The 24,831-nt window shown below is 43.6% G+C and overlaps 1 protein-coding gene across 2 annotated transcripts in view; it reads right to left on the bottom strand.

The window, feature by feature from the left end:
• The window catches only part of MTR (5-methyltetrahydrofolate-homocysteine methyltransferase), a 118,630-nt gene that overhangs the window by 51,586 nt on the left and 42,213 nt on the right, over positions 1-24,831 (bottom strand). For both annotated transcript variants that reach the window (XM_040623799.1, XM_040623800.1), the window contains exons 9-15: positions 19,580-19,680; positions 18,403-18,464; positions 17,060-17,127; positions 15,054-15,133; positions 12,132-12,244; positions 8,566-8,706; positions 6,099-6,284 (exon numbers count right to left, since the gene is read on the bottom strand). In XM_040623799.1, coding sequence (XP_040479733.1) covers positions 6,099-6,284; positions 8,566-8,706; positions 12,132-12,244; positions 15,054-15,133; positions 17,060-17,127; positions 18,403-18,464; positions 19,580-19,680 — 751 coding nt within the window. The remainder of the gene's footprint in view (positions 1-6,098; positions 6,285-8,565; positions 8,707-12,131; positions 12,245-15,053; positions 15,134-17,059; positions 17,128-18,402; positions 18,465-19,579; positions 19,681-24,831) is intronic.

Consider the following 24,831-nt stretch of genomic DNA (forward strand, 5'->3'; position numbering starts at 1 on the left):
ACCACCTTACTCTAGCAATTACTTCCCTTTTCAGCATTTTCTTCCCATCTTTAGCAAATGTTTTTAAGTAGTCATACACACGGTGTCTAAGTAATTTTCAGTTTTATATTTTTTATTTATATTTTATAAGCACTGCCATCCTGCTCCATAATCTTCATAATTACTATCTGGATACTCTGAATAATACTCCAACAGAATGATGTAACCTAAGCTAGCATTTCTCTCCAGTTGGGCATTTAGGTTGCTTTTTTCTTCAATAAAGCTGGTGAAAAATCTTTGCATATATAGCGTTCTTATGCTGTTGAATTCTTTTATTGGGATAATTTCCCAGAAATGAGATCATTAGCTCAAAGGGTAGGAACATTTTTATATATCTTGGCAGGTATTATGGTGTCTTTCAAAAGGGCCGTCCAGTTGATGCTACGGTCTAGAATGAGTAAAGCTTTCTGTTTACTACTGCTGGACCAGCACAGATCGGGATCATTTTTAAGTTTACTTTTAGTAACTTAGTATGGATAAAACACTACCTTAATATTGCTCTAATCTGTATTCTTTCATAACTGGCAAGTTAAAAAACTTTTCCCTACACTTGCTTTTTATTTATAGTCACATTCAAATCTAAATTGGGAAGGCTTGTTCTCAGACAGGATCGAACACTACGCAACGCTAACAGATAAAGCATGGGGATTACACAGGACTTGGAAACATGCATCAGTCTTCAAACTGGCAGAGCAGGGATCCAAACTTGGCTCCAGCTTGTCCTAGCCATTTGACCTTGGCTCACTGTAAAATGGGACGACAGCTACACCAGGTGGTTGCTATGAGGACCGAGACCCACTCCGCTGGTGGTTTTCCGCCAGAGTATACATCACCTCTACAGTTTTAAAACTCCTGAAGCTAGATTTAAGAAACAAAACAAACGAGCAAAAGAAAAAGAGAGAAGGCCAAACCAAGAAACAGACTCTTAACTACAGAGAATCAACTGATGGTCGCCGGAGGGGTGGGGGTTGGGGGATGAGTGAAACAGGTGGTGGGTCGTGACGAGCAGCAGGTCATGCAGAGAACTGCTGAATCGCTGTACTGCACACCTGAGATTAATGTCACACTGTATGTTAACTATACTGGAATTTAAAATTTGAAAAAAAAAATTACTGAAGCCAGGTCTCACCCCTGGCCCACTGAGCCAGGAACTCCAGGACAGCACACAACACTGCGTTCTCATCTCAGAGCTGACCTTGCTTCCTACCTTCACTGGGAAAACAGAAGCGATTACAGACTCCCACCAGCACACCGCCCAGCGTGCTTCTGGATCCGCACTCTTATACTCCACCTTCTCTCCCGCTGTGTGAGCGAACTACCTCCCCTCCACTAGCAGGCTGAGTGCCGTCCCTCTCCACCTACAAGGTCGTGGACCTAGCAAGCGCCCCCTTTCTCTGGCATCAGTCTGCCCTCCCTACCAGATTATCCCCACCATCAGTTTACACATGCATACTGTCACATCCTCCATCCTCTCTCTCACACACATACATACACATACATACACACACACACATACATACACACACAGAGACACACAGACACAAATACATACACAGACATACACACACAGACACGCACAGATACACACACATACATACACACGCAGACACACATACACACGCAGAGAGACACACATACATACACACAGACACACATACATACACACGCAGACACACATATGCAGACATATACACACATGCATACACACAGAGACACAGAGATACGCACAGACACACACAGACATACACACAGACACACATACATACACACACACAGAGACACACATACATATACACAGACACACATAGAGACATACAGACACACAGACACACCCTTCCTTAACCTCCTATCCATTTCTGGTATAGATTATTTCTCCACTATTTCTCTGTTCTCTTTTACAACAAAACTCCTCAAAAAAGGCTGTTTACACCTGTTGCCTCCAATTCTCCTATTCTCTCTTGAACCTACTCTAATCGGGCTTTCATCTCCTTGGAAACAGTACAGCAAGATCATAAACTACCCCATTTCTAAACCCAATGACAAATTCTTTGTCTCATCCAACCTGATCTACCACAGCTCTTTAGAATAGATCATGCCTTTCTTGAAGCTTGTTCTTCTCTTGGCTTCCAAATGAACCCTGTCTTCTGGTTCCTCTCCTACCAAACAGGCTGCTCCTCCTCAAATCCTCCCGATGATGATGGTGTGTCCTCTTCTCCCCAGCTCTGAGCACTGCAGCTCCAAGATGCATTTGGTCCTAGGACCTCTGCTCCACAGTCATTCCTTTGGTTAGAGTCAGTCTCACGGCTTTAAATCCCATCCATGTACAAATTATTCCCAAGGAAATCTACCACATATCGATATACGCTGGATGATGTGCGTGATCTGTGTTTTTGCCCTCCAAGAATATAAATTGCACAAGGGCAGAGACTAGGTTTTTCGCTGCTATCTCCCCAGGGCCTGACACACACTAGGTGCTCAAGATATATTTGAAAGAATTAAGGCCAGCATCTGCCTCCATCAAACATAACAGATTTCCATATCAATTTTTAAAAGAACACTTAGATAACAGCAACAACAAAAAAAAGAGCTCCTAGAAAAAGAAGAAATAAGACTCAACAGAGGGTTTGGAGAATAAATGTAGGTGTAGAAATCTCACATTCGGCAGAGCAAAATGCTAGAGCTGAAAAAACAGGAAGGAAAAGAAAATTAGGCAATCTTTCCAAAACATCTAATATCTGAATGCCACATATGCCAAAAGAGAAGATGAAACCATTCAAGAAAACTTTCTACAAATGTGGCCGCAAGTTTCCCAGATGAAAGGGCCCAATGAGTGCCCAACATCACAGATGTTACAGCTCATCGTCAAGCGATTTCAGAACACCAGGGACATAGAAGGTCCAAGAAGCATCCAGAAAGAGGGAACATAAATAGGTTTTGCAAAAAAGAACTAAGGGCTAGAAGAGCACCAGAGAAATCACTTTGAATTCAAGTGATTTCAAGTTTGTACTCCGATGCCACGTTCTCTTTCCCAGGCAGCTGACAGAGCACGCACTCCACCAAAAGAGAGATTAAGCCAAGAAGGAGGACATCATGAGATCTAAAACCCAAGAGAGGAGCAGGAAGAATCCCTAGGATGGCGGCTCAGGGGCCCGCTGGGCAGCCAGTCTACAATCTTCCAGACCATGTCAGAAGACCGGCAGGGAGAACTCTTCCAAGAAATCAAAATGACCGCTTCCTGAGTGTGCCTGGATACACTGGATGTCGGAAAAGTACACAAGCAGGGGGTATTCTGAACACAGAATCTGCAAGAAACAAAGCAGACAGAAGTCTGACCTCAGGGTGCAGGAAAGGACAGGAGCTGTCGCACACTGTCTCAGCTTGTACGCTGCTTAGTGATGGGAGCAACGAAAATTAACTGTATTGCCAGGGTGGCGGGGAGGAAAGGAAAGATGTGTGAAGTGGGGGCAGAGGAGAGTAAAAACGCCAAATCGGTCGCCACTACAGAGAAGCAACGCGTTAACAGCTGAGACTGGGATTTGGAGATAAAGAGGCAAATGCTACGAGCAGATGAGAAAGCTGACAGCGGGCGCCTCTGGGGGTCTGGAGGGCTGGGGGCTTCTGTTTTTCCTAAGGAGCCACACAGAACTATGTGTCTCTGTAACCACCCACACAGACATCTGAGGGAAAAATAAAAATTATGTCCGAAGATCCCACCACACAGAACTAGCAGTGGAAGAGGACGGGGTAACAACTTCGCAGAAGCACGATTTCACAGCGTGGGCCCGAATGTTCCACGCGCGCGCCCTCTGACCTTGCAGCCCCACTTCCACAGATGCATGAGGAAAGCCACTGCGTAGGGGTAAACAGCTGAATGAATCAGGGTATTCGCTGACCACATTCATTCCACTAAGAAATCCGAAACCACCATCGTTTTATTCACGAGCAGACTAAGGAAACCATCTAACGCCGGAATCTAACGCACCCAGGAAAGATGGGAGTTACAGCTCCCATTTACTGAGACGGGAACATGCCAGCATTCGGCCAAGGGAGGGCAAGAGTTCCAGAAGGGCCAATGCAAACTCCATGGTACAAATTTTCCATTTTTGAGAGCTTCTCCTCCTCTTTCCCTAAATGTCCACGCGGCTTTCTGGTTTTACTCAGGTGCTCAATGTTCCCTCTTCAGAGGGGTTTTATGAGACCCCTTTTTCTAAAAGAGCCACTCTTCCCTGACAGACCCAACCACTTAGCACGGACTCTGGTGAAGGATGGCTGATCGAGGCTCAAATCCTAGCACTCCTGCTTGCTACCTGTGCGACTACGGTGACTCAAGTGCACGGAATACAAAACTACTACTACACACCCAACATTTATACGTTGGGAGGAAAAGCTGACTGAACCTCTGAAGTGTGCCTGCTTGGTATGAGTAAAAGTTCAATACCCGTTCATTACCGAAATTCTCTCTTCTGGACTCTTCTGGATTATCTGAATTTCTCTCCTGTACAAAATACATCTTTTGTACAAATGCAATAATCGTTTAGTTACCAACAATTTTATTCTAAAAATACAAAAAGCAGAGAAAGAAAAAGCACATATAATCCCACCGCTTGTCAATTATATAAAATAAGAAGTCACTATGTCCCCATCTGAAACCATCCCTACCCTCCAATTAACTAGCAATTTTTTCTCTGCTTATACAGACACACATACACCCATCTAATTCTTTCTTTATTAAATAAAACCAGAATCGTGTCATCTGTTTTGTTTCCATTTTTCGATATATTGTATCCATGGCTCCATCACCTCATTCTTCTTACCTGGTACACAGTATTATGTGGCATGTAGTAAAAATTTAAGCATTCCCCTATTAAAAAACATTCAGAGTATTTCCCATTTTTTGCTGGCACAGAGCTACAATAAGTGTGAACACATACCCTTACATATGAGCCCATTATGAGATTCCCAGAGGGGGCTGATTCATAAGAAATGGAGTTTTTTCATTGTTTTTTAAAAAATATTGAATAAACACAAAAATAGTGATAAAAATCACAGGACGTATATAGCAACAATAGGGGCACCTGGGTGGCTCTGTCGGTTGAGCATCCAACTCTTGGTTTCAGCTCAGGTCATGATCTCAGGGTCATGAGATCGCCCCACATCAGGCCCCGAGCTCAGTGGAGAGTCTACTTAAGATTCTCTCCCTCTCCCTCTGCCCCTCCCCCATTCACATTTTCTCTCTAAAATAAATAAATAAATCTTTAAAAAAGTAATACAGCCACAGTACAATATAATCCCTGCACACCCATCCCTTGGTTGACTATCATCATGTTTCCCTGACTCCATGGCAGAGACATTATGAGAGGTGCCAGGTGCCAATCTTTCACTGGAAAGAAACAAATATCTCCTTAATGCTTCCTTTTTCCTATCTTTAACCACTACAAAATATAGTATCTTCTCATAGGTTTATTGGCTATTTGCATTTCTTTTTCTATAAGCTGCTTCTTCATTTCCTTTATCTTCTTCTGCATTGATCTGGGTGCTTTATTTTCTGATTTACAGAAACGCTGCCTACTGGGGACACTGACCCGCAGCTCCTATTCATGCTGCAGGTAACACTATGCCCTTCACCAGGGAAAGTGTTACAGGCCCATGCCGATAGCTCTATTAATTTTCCTTCAGGCCTCCCAAGCTTAGGTATTTGCCCATATACTCTTTAGAATTTTGTTTTATACATTTCAATCGTTCACCGACGTAGACTTTATTTTAGTAGATGTGGGAATAGGGCTCTACTTTATTTTCTCCCAAATGCACAGCCAGTCATTCTAATAGCACTTACTGAACAACTCCTTTCTCCACCAATATAACGACTTTACTACACACCCAATTTTCACATACATACGTGGAGACAAGTGTCTGTATGTGTGTATGATGTGCATGTGTGTGTATGTATGTACACACACGGCATTTATGGTGTTGACATGGCTGTTTCAGACTCTGTTCTCTTCCACTGCTCCGTCTTGCCCAGGGAACGCCATGGAGCAAGATTCAAAGAAATCACTCACCTGTCCTTCTTCATCAAAAGCCATGACCACCACAGCAGCTCCAAACTTCTTAATCTTTCTAGCCTTCGCCAAGAAGTCTTCCTCTCCCTCCTTCAGGCTAATGCTGTTGACAATGCACTTGCCCTGGCAGCACTTCAAGCCGGCTTCAATCACAGCAAAATTGGAAGAGTCGATGCACAAGGGCACCTAGATCAGAGGGGCGGGAAGAATCACGGAAAAATCACAAGTCAACATGGATTCCCTTCCAAGGGTCGGCTCTCAAACAGTCCTTATTTCTTATTTAAGGAAACACTATGCAAATAATAGTAGTGTGGCAGAAAAAGGATTTTAATGTACTTGATCTTTTAAAGCCCAGAATACTTGGAGTGATTCTAGTCCTTCAGGAGACCCCATGCATGAGCCAGAAATTTACAAATCAAAGCTCACAGCTAAACACCAGGACGAAATCACTGAGCTCAGTTCACCAGCTTCAACATCAGTTTACACCTTCCAGTGCCTACACCTCAAACAGGATTCTGGTATCCCTGCTCTGACTCTGGGATTAAGATTTGGCCTCACACCCTCGGGAACAGCCCTCCAGCCAAGTTATTCAAATCCAATCTTCCCTTTAGAAAATCAAGTGCCTGACTGCAAAAAACAAACAAGCAAACAAAGATTTACTCTTAGAAAGGAAAAGACATAATATTTAATAAATGTGTTCATCATATAATACATACTACAATAACGGACAAAGTAGGAATGCAGATGAGAACAGGTTCATTTTTAACAGTCTCCATGCATTCATGCCTCTGTTCAAGGAAAGGCAAAAGTAAGGGTTTCGAGGCAGGACTAGAGCCAAGCACAGAAATGAAACAGGGTGGCTGATCTAAGCTCCATTGCTTAAGTCACTCAGTACATATATAATTAAGTGACAACCACATTAGGCCCCACACTAGACCCGGGGACAATGACAGAGCAGGCAGCTCCCTGGCTTGCCCAAGCTTTGTAAGATAAATGATTTAACAAATAACGACACGAAGTGTGGGGAACGTGAGCACAGGAGAGGAGCAGAGCTGTCCTGAAACCCTGCTTCAGGGGCACCAGACCCCACCCGTGGCACAGAGAGGGCAGTGCAGGAGAATTCAAGGAGAGGTTCCCAGGGCAGTCGGCTCTTCCTCAGGCCACGCCTCCAAAGGAGAGAGAGCGCAAGGGAACAAGGGATGCTTCGGTTCTACCCTTTCCTAGCATACTAGTAACGACAGGCGTGCAAGGAACGGGGTCAATCACCACTGCCACTCCAGGCCCGTGTTTTAAAGCACTGGCTGAGTCTGCTGTCCCAACTCTGCTAGTGAAAACGTGCTAGTCACCCCTTTTGATGCTCGACTCAAGCTGTTCATAATTCGGTCAATTAAATTTTGGTAGGAGGTCCAATCCAGGAAAGATAGTGGAAAAAAATTACGAAACAATTAATAATGTCATAAGTTACACAAGGCTGTTCACAGTGAAGGCACTTTTATCTTCACGGTTCGAGAGTCAGACACTGCAGGTACGACTGCTCCCACTTCGGGGCAGAGGAAGGAAACTCCGGTCAATAGTCAGCTGACTTGCCAGGGACCATAAGAGTCTCCCAGCTCCTGGCAGAGCCCCTTTCCCACAGCTCAGCTGATGAACAGCTGCTCCCCCTCTGACTCTGACAGACTGGGAACAAGTCATTTGGCTTCTCCGCACCTTAAATTCTCAAAATATTTACTCCCAGAGGAGTGATGAGGCTTTTTACTGACACACATGAAAGATGGGTTAATGTAATCCACTGCTTACCGCAAGATGTCTAACTTAAGCATTTGCTGAAGGCCTAATGAAACACTGACAGCCCCATCTTTCAAAGCACTAGGAAGTGTCTTTAAAAAAGAACTTCACAAATCACTTCTCATCACAAATTCAATGGTAGAGAAACAAAGTAAAATTTCTAAAGATTTTAGAATCCACCTAAAAAAATTTTGAAGAACTGGACACACAGATTTACTTTCATCTTTTAAAGAACTAATGTAAAAGTTGACATATAGGCATTGATTTAATCTCGTTTTATAATTTTGTTTACTGTGATAAGCCCCAGAAGGTCTCTTCCTCCCGCGATAAGGAAGAACTGCCTGAGCCCCCCTGTGCTCAGAATGGAACTAACATCTTGGGAGGACAGGCAAGGGTATCCTTCATGACGTGGGAAGCAGGTTCTCAGTCCGTCCAGACATCAGAGGAAACTCAATTCTTGTGAACAATTCCAGAAGCCTTGGAGAGAGCTGACTGTAAGTCACAGCTCTCTCTGGCTTATATCAAAAGGCTACCATTAGGGGAGAAAGTGACAAACAGAAACCGTTGGGCTTTCACTATAGGAAAACAGAAAGGCAGGGTGTGAGACGACAGACCCCGGGACACATGACAAAGTTAAATGAGTGACACATGAGGGCACGGAAATCCCCCCATTTTGTACAACCTTGGCGATGTCGGGCTCGGAAGCAATGAAGTTGCAAAATCTGGTCATTGCACTGGAACCGTCCAGCATGCCGTCATCCATGTTGATATCCAACACCTGCGCTCCCATTTCCACCTGCACTTTGGCAACACTCAGCGCTTCCTGACGGAAGAATGCCAGAGGCGGCAGCATTAGGAGAAGGTGACTCAAGAGAAGGCTACAGAAGTCATCCCTACCACGCCAGCAGTCCTCTCACATCGGACTGATGAACCAGCCTCCCCGAGTCCGGAACTGCTCTCCTCCCATCTGTCATCACACTCTGACCACTGGCCTTTCTTCCATGCCTCCTCCTCCCATCAGTTCATGACTCAGAATCCACAAAGGCTCTGTCTTCCTACCGTAAAGAAGCCCAACTCCCCCAGCCTGGCGTTGAAGGCCCTCTGTGACCTGACCCCACTCTGCTCCTCCTGGTCCCCTTCAGCCAGCCACATCTATTTCCACTTCAGGGTCACAGATCACGTTGTCCCCTCTGCTTGGGATATAATCCCCTTCCCTTCTATACTGTTTAGGACCCAGCTCAAGCCCCAGCTCCTCCAAAAAAGTCCTCAGAGAAACCATCCAAAACTTCTGTGACTCTTCAGTCCTTGCCGAGACATGCCAAGCATGTTGCAGGCTGTTGGTAAGAGTTACATGAAACAGGAGTCAAATAAAATCCAGCAGGTTTTTATATGGGAAGGCTTTTCAAATCCGTTAATACACTGTCACACACTGTAAATACCCAAGAACAGAATACACAGCACTTCCCACTTGTGACCACTGAAGGAATATCCTGTAGGCTCAGTGTTCCGGAGAACACACTTTGGGTGGGAAACACTGCTTATTCCACAATGACCTGCTGCCTCTGTAACTTCCTAACAACACTGTGGTTTATGAGATCATCGCTTCCTGGGGATTTCATGATTTCTTACGCCTCAAAACAGAGTGTAAGTGCCTGGGACTCTGCAAAGGTCTTAGGTTTCTCCTGCTCTCCTCTGAACAATGCTGGGCAAAATACACATGTTCCATAATGCTTTTGAACTAACTGATAAGACAGTTTATTGTAGGGTTTCACTGTACACTTTGTAATGTAATAAAATAAAAAGGGACAAAATCAACAGTAGCTTCTGATGTTGTCCTAATTTTTCCTTAGCTTGAGAAAACCACATCGAAATTTTAAGCAAACGTTGTGACAGAGCAGGCATGAGACCCTCTGGCATATGCCACAAGGAAAGACCATTTGTCATGACCCAAGGTTACACAGGAAAAGATCACAATAAAATTCAGCACATCGAAAAAATGTTTTTGCAGCATCAGCACTGTATTAAATACTATGAAGAATTGAAAGCATGTGTCCTAATTCCTGTGGCTGGAGGGCTTACATCTAGCTGGGGGCATAGGACACGGTCGCACAAACAGCAGCACTGCCGTCCGTGGTGAGTCAGGCTCGAGACGGCCCACAAAACAGGAGAGGGCCAGTCTCTGTGGACTGAAATGGAGGAAGCCACCTCAGACGGAGAGTCTTCAGCTGGCCCCTGGAGAACAGACTGCAAAAAGCAGAGCGAGACAGCCAGCAACCCGGTGAGACCAGAGACAGAAAGAGCTGGAAAGCGGAGATGCGAATACCTGACCTTTCTATTCCAGAAGAGTTACCGAGTAAAAGCGTGGAGGTCCAACCTTCCCAAATGGGCTCACTAAGATGAAGTCATCTGTACAAGGTGAGCAAAAATCCGCACTGCAGCTTTCTTTCACAGGTCAGCGCTCCTTCTGTGAAACCGCAAAGCCTCAAGGGATCACTAACTCAAGGAGAACCAGAGTCAGAACCCAGCGATCGCCTGCCAGATTCCACTGCCTCCTCCTCCTGTCCTCTAGGCAGAGGCAGCACGGTAGACTCGGGGTCTCATCCACTTGCTGTGAAACAACAGGCAGGCAGTGGACCTTCCCCCAGATGTACACGGGGAAATGGGGGTAATAACGGTCCCTATCTCATGCATCTGTGAGGATTCGGTGAGTGATGATGTAAAGTGCCTCACACCGTGACTGGCACGTAGTAAGACCTTACTAAAGGCTAGATATTGTCACTCCCATCCGCTTTCGTCTTCCTAAGATGCCCTCTGTCCTCGGTATCAAATCTATCAACTCTGACAGCTCACAGAGACACCATAGAATGACCCTAAGAATCAAAATGTAAATAGAATCATGGCTAATTGAAGAAAACTACGAAGAGTCATCAGGATTTCAGAGGGGAGCAAACATGAAAAAAAAGGCATGGATGTAGAAGCAAGGCTTCTGGAATGTTCCGGTGACAGATCCGGAAGGGAAGGCAGGCTGGTGTCTCAGTGGAGCGAAATGAATGGTGGCCTAAGGAGTTTGGATGTTCTCCCATCTGCACAAAATGTGACCCTGTGAAAGCTTCTGATCTGGGGGAGGACTGTGACAGGAGCTCACGGTGGCAGCAAGCAGCAGCAGGAATGCAGGGCACAGGATGGAGGGGACCTGTCAGGAACCAGCAAAGCAGCTAAGCAAGCCTTGCCCGTGTGCCGCAGAGGGGCACCACCGAGGGCTACGTGGAGCAGTAACTAGTAACTCAATGAAGGATGATAAATGGGCCTTTCTTTGTAATTAAAATTCGGTCTGCTTTGGGGTGCCTGGGTGGCTCAGTCAGTTAAGCGTCTGCCTTCGGCTCAGGTCATGATCTCAGGGTCCTGGGATCGAGCCCCACATCGGGCTCCCTGCACAGCAGGGAGTCTGCTTCTCCCTCTGCTGCTCCCCGCTTGTGTGCTTGCTCTCTCTGACAAATAAATAAATAAACTCTTTAAAAAAAAAATCAGTCTGCTTTGATACTGGTTTCTGGAAAATCTATTTCCTAAAGCTTGCAAAATCTCCAAGTGACAGTTGAAGATAAAATAAATCATCATAAAAGCTCAGACTAAATTCCTCCAACGTTTAACTTCCTATTTTAATAAGAAAAAAAAAATCTATCTGGCTGTTCAGGGTAGGCTCTATGGGGATCAGAGTTTGCTGACCTGCAGAGTGACCCAGCTGAGCAATACTACGGCTAACCCGTCATGTAAATGCTCCAAGGCAGGGGCCTACTCCTTCTTTTCGGTGTGCTTGTTTATTTTAGTCGAGAGCCGGCAGCGTCAAGACCACCGCACTAGTCAGCTGCTGGATGTGGTCATGAGGAAGTGACCAGAAATGCTCGTGGCTTCCCCGTCCCTGGAAGGATTTGTGAGAAGCCAACAGGAAGAGTATTCTCAAATTCTTAAACTTCTTTCACAGTTAATAGAAACAGCCAGAACCTGGATCCCTCCCACCTCACCCCTTTTCAGATCCCAGAGGCAGCTCTTTTTGACAAATATTACTAACAGCAGCTTCGGTCTTCCGAAGCCGCAGCCTCCCGCCCAGCCTGCTGCAGACACACGTGACCGTTCTCCTCGCGGTCCCCAGGAGCTCTGCTAGTAACACTCTCGAATGCAGAGCTGTCTCATTTACATGCTGTCTAGCCAAAAACATGGCAGATGCCTCAAGGGTCTTAATGAGATGCTCACTTCATAGTTTCCTGCCATGATGAGTTTAGCAAACTTCCTGGATCCTGCCACGTTACAGCGCTCTCCAATGTTAACAAAGTTGGTGTACGGTCCGATCCTGAAGGGCTCTAGACCTTAAAAGGAGAAGCATTTTGAAAACGTTCTGAAAATTCATATGATGACATGAGAGACAGAAACAAATGCTTTCAGGAGAACGAAGTTCCTGTGGCACAGCCCACAGGACTAGACAGGATCCCTGACGTGGGATTAGGACTGTGGCCTTCTCCGCCAGGGATATTTAAACACAACACAGGCTACACGTTACAGCTACATGGACAGCCAGAACTCCCAAAAGAAGTATCTTAGCAGTTTAGGTGCAAAATTTCATACCAGCTCTGAGAAACAAGGAAACACGGTCATCATATCCCTACTGCACCGAGAGTGGGGGCGGAAGCCCTGAAGTTAGAATTGGAAGGATGGCTCTGCAGCTGTCCACTCAGACATCAGCTTGAAGCCGTAAGGAGTGAGCTTTTGTAATCCCACCGCAATGAGTTGAGAGCTTTACCTTATGTCTTTGATCTAGAGGCCAAGAACCCATAACCAGTAAGGAAGAATGGGAACCAAGGAAGGACCCCAGCTGAGCCCTGGGAGACAGGAGCTGCCGCCCCCACTCATGAGCTGGCACTGGGAAAAGCGGGGCTCTCTGTACCTCTCTCCTTATGTGACAAGGGGACAGAACTTCTCCCCCATTACAGGTCAACTGAGGGGCAAATACCAGCTTTATAATTACGAACACATTCACGGAGGTAAAAAACGAGACGCAGTGTAAAGTAACACCACAGAAATAGCCCTTAACTGTTTTTGTTCTATTCGTTCTATTGAAAGTATGAGGCGAGGGGGTCTTGCAAGGGTGGTTACAGGCAGGATGGAGGGACAGCCAGCCGCGGGTTCAAAGCCCTGTCCAGCTGTCTCAGTGCACAGCCCAGGAACACTTTTCTCATAGCTTCTGATTGTATGGAAGACATAAAAGGATGATTTTTCATACTTTTTTTTCATACATTTCATACCACTATTGTAAAAATGAGACAGAACGCTGATAAGCATAAAATTAGCACCAGCAATCATAGCTGTTGTTGTCAATAAGAAAATGGCTTTTGTGTCCTTTGTCAAAGCACTGATTGAGGAAGAACAAAATATCAGGGAGAGGAAAATAATGCATATGAGATGAGTAATCACGGAAGTATTCCAGACTGCTTAAGGGCCTGGGGAGGCTATCCCTTCCCAGTTTTGTCCTGTGATCTCTTCCCACGGGTGGTGACCCTTCATGTGAGTCTCAGGGTGGCCCCAGCCCTTAGTCAGATCCCGGGGCTCACAGGGCAGGCAAACAACGGTACCTACGGGTAAATACTAAAGAGGCCCTGCGTCGTGTCCCATGAGAACCAAGTGCTTCTCATCAGTTATACACATGAAGTGTCTCATATAAAAACTACATTTTTCTTAAGTTCGCAATCTATAAAAGAGTATGTTTGATATCATTCTTTTAAAATCTGATTGAGGGTGACTTTTAAAGCAAGTTAGAAGTAGCACATGAAATTCAAATCAGAAGAGGATTCTTTTATTCTTAATATAAATTCTTTTTAAAAATCATATCTAGGGGCACCTGGGCAGCCCAGTCAGTGAAGCATCTGCCTTCGGTTCAGGTCATGATCCCAGGGTCCTGGGATCGAGCCCCATTTTGGGCTCCTTGATCAGCAGGGAGTCTGCTTCTCCCTCTCCCCTCCCCCTGCTTGTGCTCTCTCTCCCAAATAAATAAATGAAACCTTAATAAAAAATAAATTAAAAAAATAAAAATCATATTCTAAATGGTTCTCTTCTTGTTTCAATTGTGGCAAAGGCTAACTATCTTAACTGTTAGTCCCTGGCTGCAGTCAGTCAATAGTTTTAACACCTAAGGATGAAATAAACTAACCTACCACACCACTCTCTGTTTTCTGGAGAATAAAAAGAAAACAAGGAAGACTGAAGAGGGTTTTTAACCCAACTTCACACTCACTCACTGGGATGAATTCGATGAAATATTTTCTGACTGAGAAAAGTAGGTGTTCTTTTGCTGTCCCTTGTACTTTATTTCAGTTTTCTTAGAGGAACATAAGGAACAAAAATACTTCAATTCAGAGAAACGTTAAATTCTAAATTATCAGGGTGCCTAATTTCCCACGTGCGCTATTTGCAGGTTCTCTAAGAATCTGTTTCCATACACACATACATATATACATGCATATATATATATTATCACATTCCTTAGAAATGCTATCTAAGAATACATCGCTGAAGTATTACGGGGAGAACATAAAACTTAAAGTTATGTTTCTAATGGTTGGCACGATAAACTCTTTTTTTAATGTTCCTTATTTGAACATCAAAACTCATTCTCAAACAGGGAGGCTGCCCACCCTCTGGGACTGGTGAGCACCAAACGGAAGAGTCAATACCACACCCCTGTGTGAAGTCCCGAACACGGGGCGGATCTGAGGAGGCGACAGTGATGTTACAGAAGGAAGCACAATCGTCTACGAAGCGGCTGCCGTCAGGACAGACCACGGAGGCTCGACAGTCTGGAATTCTCCCTAACAGCAAGCCCGACGACTGAAAGTTAGCCTGTGGCCGCGGGTACGTTGTCAGAGCAGCGCCTCATAGAGCCGGGGCCATGTGAGCTCTGAATCTAAGGGAGGGCCCTACCTGGCCAAAGCACCTGTGCCTTCTGCCCATTTCTCACCGCTGATCTTCACTAGGATTCATTTAAATGCAAGAAAAAATAGGTATGCTTCTCTGACCTAAGAAACAAGTTGCTTAGCACATACATCACTACCACTCAGGATAAACACATGAAATCAACCCACATTATCATTCTGAAATGATAAAAATCATGTCTTTACCACTTACCAGATAGTAACATATGCTCTTCAAAAACAGTGGCAGGTGGAACTCTAGGCTTACAGTTTCTCACAGCTTTAGCAATCTCCCTGAGTTAAAAGAGAAAACACTACATCCATTAATTCAGAATAAAATAATTTAATTAAACTAATTCCCAGCTATGAAATTAAGTCTATTTTACATAATTATGCACATAATTACATATCTAATTCCAAATGTGCAGCAACAGTTATGCCTTTTAGTTTTCTCAGCAATGCAGAAAATGAATGTGTCAGCTTTAACTTTTCTGTATTTTCCCAGTCTGCTGTGTACTGACTGCACCAGTTTCTGCCCTTAGAGATAGAAACTGAGATATGCGACGGTTTACACAAATGCAAACAGCAAATCTCTGCCTTTCTTTCCCAAACCCATAGATGCCCTTTACTCCATGAAATATGTGCTGGCTTCTTAGTGGTTTAAAAGAAAAAAGGCTTCCTCGCTGAGAAGGACCAGCGTAGGTTCCAGGAGCAGAGGCCTGTGTTTTAGGCCTGTTTTCCCCAAGCACAGAAAGCACATAGTAGGGAGGGTCCATAGGAATACATCACTAATACTCCAAGATAATTACTCTTAAAAATTTGCTTTGGTTATGTATACACTTTTTAACCTTAGTGGCTGTAGTAAATTATGTCTTTGTTCAACCTGGAAAAATCTGGCCACCGCACTAAATTTATCAGGGCCAGTATTAACTCCTCACTCTGCTGCCCCCTAGATCGGCATGCAGAGGCCTAAGTAAAAGGAGCAAACACACACACACACACGCACACACACACAGAGGTAGGTGACAGACACATATACACAGAAACACACACAGGTTTTTTTTAAACGACTCTTTTTAAAAAGGAGGAGATAACCTTAAAAACAAAAGAGATCTAAAGACTTAAACACAAAAAGAAATCTACCTTCAACTATTGATAGCTTTTAGATATTATTTTAAAGATATTTTAAAAATTCCATAGGCTCTTCACAGAGTCTCTCACAGAAGCCAACGAAAGCAGTGAAATATTAGGTAATTCAGGACAGTGGACACATCGCCTGCACAAAAACAGACTCAGAACAGTAAGATGACTGGCCCAAAACAGGCTCATCAGTCACAGTAGAGAAAAAACAAATTACAAGTAGTCTGAAACTGTACTCCATTCCACTGCACTGCAATCCTCTTACAAGCCACAGAATGGCAAGGACTTGAACACAGACGTCGCCAGGCTCTTCTTCCACACCCCATGCTCCACAGGGTCACAGAACAACGTGGGTTAAGCCATGACTGTGCGACGTCTCTCGACCTTAAGGTGCCTGGTTGTCTTACCATCTTCTCCTTCCATGAGACAACTAATGTATCTGCCCACAAGAAATATGCACTGCCCCTCCTTAATTTTCTGAGTATTAGTTAGGTATTTAAGGATAGAATATCATGATATCTGGAATTTACTTTACAATATTCTAAGGCGACAAAGTTGTAAAACAGACAAAATAAGAAGAGCAAAATCTTGAAAATTATGGAAAGTCTATGATAGGCACGTGGAGATTCATTTTATTATTTTTCTACTTTTGTTTTTGGAATTTTTCACAATATAAAGGAATCCCAGTTTGCCTGGGCTGCCAAAATAAAATACCACAGGCCACGTAGCGCACACAACAGCGATTTCTCGGTTCCGGAGCTAGAAGTCTGAGACCAAGATGTGGGCAGGCGGCTCTCCTCTCAGGCCTCTCTGGCTTTGCCGGCTTCTCCCTGGGTTAACTCGGCCCCTTCCTCTGTGTGTCTCGTGTCCGACTCTCTTCTCACAGGGACACCAGTTACACCGGACTAGCATCTACCCATATGACCTCCTCTTACCTTCGTTATCTCTTTAAAGATCCTGTCTCCAAATACAGTCACAGTCAAAGGAACTGGAGGTTGGCACTACAACCCATGAATGTCGGGGGTGGAGGACACAATTCGTCCCATAACCAAAGACAGAGTACTTAGAAGGGACCCTTACCTGATGTGATCAGGTGTCGTACCACAGCAGCCACCCACTATATTGACCAAGCCATCCATAGCAAAGTCCTGCATTGAGGGAAAAAAAAAGCTTCACAGAGCCCATCTGAATTCTAAACTCACCTCCACTAATTCAGCAGGAGATCTACATTTCCTGAATAAAGAATTTTTCATTATAAAGAGAAAGTTAAACATACTTAATCCCAAATATAAAGCTTTCACATGCCCTAGATTTAAGTTTAAAAGCAGAAAATAGTTCAGATACTATGAAATCCTTTACGCCATTTATAAGTATAATGACATAACCATTTGCCTACTTTAGCATACTATTTTTTTACCCATATGCTGAGCTGATTGAATGTGAGCTGGATAGCGTATCAAATAACACATAAAGTGAGCATCAGTTTTTACGTTTAAATTAATTTTAAAGAACTAAAATTTCAGGGGCGCCTGGGTGCTCTGGTTAAACATCTGCCTTTGGCTCAAGTCATAATCCCAGGGTCCTGGGATCAAGCCCTATATCATCATCAGGCACCCTGCTTGGCGGGGAGTCTTCTTCCCCCTCTCCCTCTTCCTCTGCTTCTGCCCGCCCCCCCAATCGTGCTCTTTCTCAAATTCATAAATAAAATCTTTAAAAAAACAAAAGAACTAAAAAGTCAGTTCCTCAGTCACATTTCAAACTCTCCAATAACCACATGGTAGTTCCTGGCTACATACTGGACAGTGTGGGTCTGGGGTTTAACCACACAGCAGTTCGTGAAGGACAGTAATTGAGACAGGAAGTCAAGAAACCAAGAAGTCAGACTACTGGGAAGGTCATCTACAAGATAAGGAACTGAAATCACAAGAAGGAAGTCAGAAATCATTTAGGAGAGAATGCTAGTGAGCCAGAAGCTAAAAGTTCAAGGAATGAGGAAGTGACCCAAGGCTTAGTGGGCACTATGGTCCCATGACCTGGGATTCAAAGGTGGGAGGTGTGTGAGCGACAAGGTGTGCAGGCGACAGCAGGGAGCAAGGAGGACATCTACTCCACCCAGCGGTTTGGTTGCGGTGGAGTGGGGGAGGGGGGCCATCACCTGAGAGGAGTGCAGAAGACAGCCAAGTTTCAGTTAGTCTGGGTCTGGCCTGACTGGGCATTTTCCAACAACTGCCAGGGCCAGACAGGGAGAAAAACGGTGATGGCGAGCCCCTCCCTCTGCCTCTACCATCTTAATTCAGAGTGGTTAAGCTTTTGTTATATATACACTGGGATCTCTTTAGGAGAAAATTCCACTCCTAAATATTCTAAATCTAAGATTCCACTTCCTCTCTCTTAAAAAAACCAAGTGAAAGACCATCCTTAACCTTTAGTTGCGTGGCCATCATATGCGGAGTCTCGTCGTAGTCACCAAACGTGTTGGGAAGACCTAAAAAAGCATATTTCAGGCATTACTGAAAACCATCTTAACAAATAGGTTAGTGTTTGTGAGGCTGTAGTTTTAAAGTTACAAAATTTTATATTTACAATTAAATGGTGATTACTTGCAAAGACAAATTAGTTAATACTAAACATAGTAAATGCAGAGATACCACACATCCCCCCTAAAAAAATCACAGAGGCAAATAAACATAGACTATTTGTCTTCCATTTGAAAGAAAGGAGTCACTACTACAGAATTTCTTCAACCCCCTCCCCTTCCCTCAAAGGATACCCAATCTTGTCTGCTAGCTGCTTGGGGGTGGAGGTTGGGGGACTACTACGTACCTGGCGATATGAATTAAAAACAAATGCAAAACACAACCAGTTCTCAAATAAATTTTCCCAAGTTCAAATTTTCAAATAAATTTTCTCAAGTAAAATTTTAGCATCGAATTAACCAATTTCCTGTTTTATTTATTAGCTCCTTCCAGTTATCTTACTCCTTGTGGGAAATAAAATTTGTTGTGCATTAAAATATACATATTTGGAGAAAGAAAGCTGCAAAATTATTTTTAGCCCTACGTAGCTAAGCAAATGCTCAAAAACACTTACCAGGCAATTTGGCTAATCCAGAATGGATTACCGATTTCTAAATGGATAGTTTGAGAACTGTCCATAAATATCTTTAAAATACATACACACACGTTATAGTAAACTAGAAGTGCTAACTTTTAGAAAGGAAGAAGCTGACACACAGGTTGTTAATACAGCAGAACAGAGAGAAGGGCTCCCTCTCCTCTTCTTTGCACTCATCTCTGGCCACGTTCACATGGCCAGCACTGTCACCTAAAGCAAGGCTCTAGCCAGTTACGTAACTGGGTTTCATCCCCCAAAGTTCTGTCCAATCCTGAAGCTTTCAGGCTGAGTCAAATTGTTCCTTCAAGTCTAGAGGCAAGCACTGGTCTAGACCCAAATATTCTTCATTTAGAAAATGGCCACTGAATGTCAACTATGTGCCAAGAGCCACAAAACAAACTCTTACAGCCAAACTCTCTTAACCCTACCTACCCTTGTCGTTGTGTATGTGGATTTCCCCATGTGCAACTCCCTAGAAATACACACCTGCATTGGGATAACAGAGGACATAGGCTGTTGTACATTTTCCAATTGTTTCAATAAAAGGTCTCATTTCAGCTGCACCCAGAGCACAGTTTAATCCAATGCTGTAAAAACAAAAAGAAGGTATCTGGAGCATCATCTTGGATACAAGGTATTTATGTATATAAAATGTTACAGTAAAGAAAGGACTATATCTAAGACCAAACAGATAATAAATCCCCACTTTAGCTTTAGCACCTTTATTCAGATACAGTCAAAGCCATTTCACTGAGGACCCTGAGGCTCTGAATGTTTCTGTCCATGTCTCCAACGTCAGATGATCTTACAGCTAAAAGACCCTGCCTATGGTATCACCTTGAAGAAGTTCAGTTTGGTTACTGGTATACTGAAAACAGAAGTGCCAGCCAACTACCACTGCTAATAGCCATCTGATCTAAAAGCAATACTTAAGAGAAGGAAAAAGGAAAATCACGGAGGTAGGAGGCACAGTAATGATCCATGGGAGTACAGAAGACCAAGACTGAGTAATCGTTGCTCTGTAACTGACTTGCAAGGTGACCTTGGACTTACAGTTTGTCCTCTTATAAATGAAGCTGGTTTATCTATAAAATCAAGTTTCATTTTGCAAATGAAACTTACTATGGACGCAAATAAAACAGATCCAAGCAGAGCTGCTCTAATTGAAGTTTTCAGGGTGAAGGGCCTGAAACCCCTCCAGTACCACTCTCAGGGGGCCCCTGGGGCCCTCAGGAATTCAGAAATTAACTAGGAAGCTACTAGGCTATCTGATCTTTTACTTTTTCATATTCCAATTTTTTACTTTTACTATGATTCCTAACTGCAATGTGGTACACTAGATTAGATCCTGAGGCAGAAAGAAGGGCAACTGTGGAAACACCTGAAATCTGAATGAAGTCTGGAATTTAGTTAATAGTAATACTATTCTTAGTTTTGACAAAAGGACCACAGTTACATAAGATGCTAACATTTGGGAGAACTAGATGAAGAGTATATAGAAATTCTCTCTACTATCTTTCCAACTTTTCTGTAAATCTGATTATTACCCCAAAATAAAAAGTTTATTTAACAAACACACACAACACCCATTCATGAAAAAACTCTCAGCAAACTAGGAATAGAGGGGAACTTCCTCACCTTGATAAAGAATATCTACAAAAAACCTACAGTTGACATCATTACTTGATGTAAAACTAGATGCTTTCCCCCTAAGATGAGGAACAAAACAGAGGATTTCCATTTTTAACTCCTAATCGACATCACACTGGAAGTCCTGGCTAATGCTAGAAGAGAAGAAAATACAAGGTATACAAATTTGAAAGGAAGACATAAAACTATCTTTGTTCACAGATAAGATGTAGAAAATCCCAAAGTATCAACTAAAAAATTCTTGGAACCAATAAGCACTGACAGCAACGTTGCAAAATACAAGGTTAATGTGCAAAAGTCAACTGTTTACTTCTATCCCAGCCATGAGCTACTGAAATTAGAAATTAAAAACACAATACCAGTAGTCAAAGGAGTTAAGATGGCGGAGGAGTACAGGACCCCTTTTTCAGCCGGTCCCCTGAGTCAAGCTTGATAGGTACCAGACCATCCTGAACACCCACAGAATCAGCCTGAGACGCAGGAAGATACATCTGGATCTCTACAAATGAACATCTCCAGCGCTGAGTATTGAGGTATGAAGCAGGGAGCCGTGAAAACACACACAAATATTAGAAGATAAACGGAAGGGGGAGGGAGCCTCCACGTTCGGGCGCCGGGAAGAGGTAGCCACCTGCATGGGGGAGCGGGCGGACTCACGGACCGGCACCCGCGAGAGAGACTGAGACCGTGAGCCGGGGAACGCGCGCCACCAGTCTGAAAACTGGAGCTCCAGAGTGCGCGAACCACACTGAGAGCTCCGGAGCGCGCAGGGGCGACGGGCAGCTGGCAGTGTTAGAAACACAAAGGACACAGACGCGCCAGCCCTGGAAGTGAGGGCTGGGACGCCAGGTGTGGGGCGCACATCCCAGGATGCTGCAGGGTTGAGCAGCACCAAAAGAAACAGAGTTAAAGTGTCCAGAACACCAGTGGAGACCGGTCCATGATCCCTCTGTTCTGAGACAGAGGCTGGGATTCGGCTACTGCTGCTCTGACTCTCAGAAGAGGCACAGAACACCGCCAGGGTGGGCCACCAGAGGACAAAAGCCTGGAAATACCGGCTCACACGGTGCCCGTCCCCATCCCCACTCGCAGGGGACACGGACACTCTACCCTAACAAGGTTGCCTGAGTATCGGCACAGCAGGTGATACTCCCCAGAAGGCAGGCTGAAAAATCAAGAAGTCCACATCCCTAAGATCCCTATAAAACAAGTGCACACTGCCTGGGTCCTGGCCAATAATTTGGGCTCTGGGCAACCCCGCAACCTCTCCTCATCAGAATGACGAGAAGGAGAAATCCCCCCCAGCAAAGAAAAGACAATGAGTGTGTGGCCTCTGCCACAGAACTAATGGATATGGATGTAACCAAATTATCAGAAATGGAGTTCAGAGTAACAAAGGTCAAGATGATTTGTAGACTTGAAAAAAGTATTAACGAAAATATTAACAAGAATATAGATTCTCTAAGGGCGGAAATGAGAGCGAATCTGGCAGAAATTAAAAATTCTATGAATCAAATGCAGTCAAAATTAGAGGCTCTGACGGCCAGGGTGAATGAGGCAGAAGAACGTATCAGCGAATTGGAGGATTGGTTAGTAGAAGAGAAAGCTAAAATAGAAACTTGGCTCAAAAAAATCCAATCTCAAGAATGTAGGTTACGGGAGATTATGGACTCAATGAAACGATCCAATGTCAGAATCATCGGAATCCCCGACGGGGTGGAGAAAAACAGAGGTCTAGAAGAGATATTTGAACAAATTGTAGCTGAAAACTTCCCTAATCTAGCAAGGGAAACAAACATTCGTGTCCAAGAGGCAGAGAGGACCCCTCCCAAGCTCAACCACGACAAACCTACACCACGTCACATCATAGTGCAATTTGCAAATATTAGATCCAAGGATACAGTATTGAAAGCGGCCAGGGCAAAGAAATTTCTCACGTACCAAGGCAAAGGTATCAGAATTATGTCAGACCTGTCTACACAGACCTGGAATGAGAGAAAGGGTTGGGGGAGCATTTCTAAAGCTCTTTCAGAGAAAAACATGCACCCAAGGATCCTTTATCCAGCAAGGCTGTCATTCAGAATTGATGGAGAGATAAAGACCTACCAGAATTGCCAGTCACTGACCAATTTCGTAACGATGAAACCAGCCCTACAGGAGATATTAAGGGGGGTTCTATAAAAGTAAAAAGGCCCCAAGAGTGATACAGAACAGAAAGTCACAATCTATAGAAACAAACACTTTACAAGCAACATGGCATCATTAAAATCATATCTCTCAATAATCATTCTCAATGTAAATGGCCTAAGTGCTCCCATAAAACACCACAGGGATCCAGACTGGATAAAAAGACATGACCCATCCATTTGCTGTCCACAAGAGACTCATTTTGAACCTAAAGATACATCCAGACTGAAAGTAAAGGGATGTAATACAATCTTTCATGCCAATGAACCTCAAAAGAAAGCTGGGGTAGCAATTCTCATATCAGACAGATTGGATTTGAAACTAAAGACTATAGTTAGAGACACAGAAAGGCACTATATTATTCTTAAAGGATGTATCCAACAAGTGGAGATGACAATTATAAATATATATGCCCCGAACAGGGGAGCAGCAAGATACACAAGCCAACTCTTAACCACAATAAAGAGGCATAGAGATAAAAATACGTTAATAGTAGGGGACCTCAATACTCCACTATCAGCAATAGACAGATCACCTAAGCAGAAAATCGACAAAGAAACAAGAGCTTTGAATGCCATATTCGACGAGTTGGACCTCATAGATATATATAGAACACTACACTCCAGAACCAAAGAATACTCATTCTATTCTAATGCCCACGGAACATTCTCAAGAATAGACCATGTTTTGGGTCACAAAACAGGTCTCAACTGATACCAAAGGACTGAAATTATTCCCTGAATATTCTCAGACCACAATGCTTTGAAATTGGAACTGAACCACAAGGAAAAATTTGGAAAAACTCAAACACTTGGAGACTAAGAACCATCCTGCTCAAAAATGACTTGATGAACCAGGAAATCAAAAATCAATTTAAACAATATATGGAGACCAACGAGAATGAAAACACAACGGTCCAAAGCCCATGTGACACTGCAAAGGCAGTCCTAAGGGGAAAATACACAACCATCCAAGCCTCACTCAAAAGAATAGAAAAATCTAAAATGCAGTTTTTATATTCTCACCTCAAGAACCTGGAACAGCAACAGAGGGACAGGCCTAATCCATGCACGAGAAAGCAGTTGATCAAGATTAGAGCAGAAATCAATAAATTAGAATCCAGGAGCACAGTAGAGCAGATCAACAGAACTAGAAGCTGGTTCTTTGAAAGAGTAAATAAAATTGAGAAACCACTACAAGGCTTATCCAAAAGAATAGAGAAAGGACCCAAATTAATAAAATTATGAATGAAAAGGGAGAGGTCACAACCAACACCAATTAATTTGGAAGGATTATTAGAAACTTTTATCAACAGCTTTATGCCAATAAATTAAGCAATCTGGAAGAGATGGAGGCCTTCCTGGAAACCCATAAACTACCAACACTGAAACAGGAAGAAATTGATTTTTTAAACAGACGAATTAATTATGAAGAGATTGAAACAGTGATTAAACACCTTCCAAAAAACAAAACGTCAGGGCCTGATGGATTTCCTGGGGAATTCTACCAAACATTCAAAGAAGAAATAATACCTATTCTCCTAAAGCTATTCCAAAAAATAGAACCAGAAGGAAAGCTACCAAACTCATTCTATGAGACCAATATTACCTTGATCCCCAAACCAGGCAAAGACCCAATAAAAAAGGAGAATTACAGACCGATTTCCCTGATGCACATGGACACCAAAATTCTAAACAAGATCCTGGCTAACAGAATCCAACAGTACATTAAAAGGATTATCCATCATGACCAAGTGGGATTCATCCCTGGGATGCAAGGTTGGCTCAACATTCACAAATCTATCAGTGTCATAGATTTTATCAACAAGAAAAAAGCCAAAAATCATATGATCCTCTTAATAGATGCAGAAAAACTATTTGACAAAATACAGCATCCTTTCC

This window comes from Ursus maritimus, unplaced genomic scaffold (genome assembly GCF_017311325.1).
Source record: "Ursus maritimus isolate PB19 unplaced genomic scaffold, ASM1731132v1 scaffold_7, whole genome shotgun sequence".
In the NCBI taxonomy this organism is placed as follows: Eukaryota; Metazoa; Chordata; class Mammalia; order Carnivora; family Ursidae; genus Ursus; species Ursus maritimus.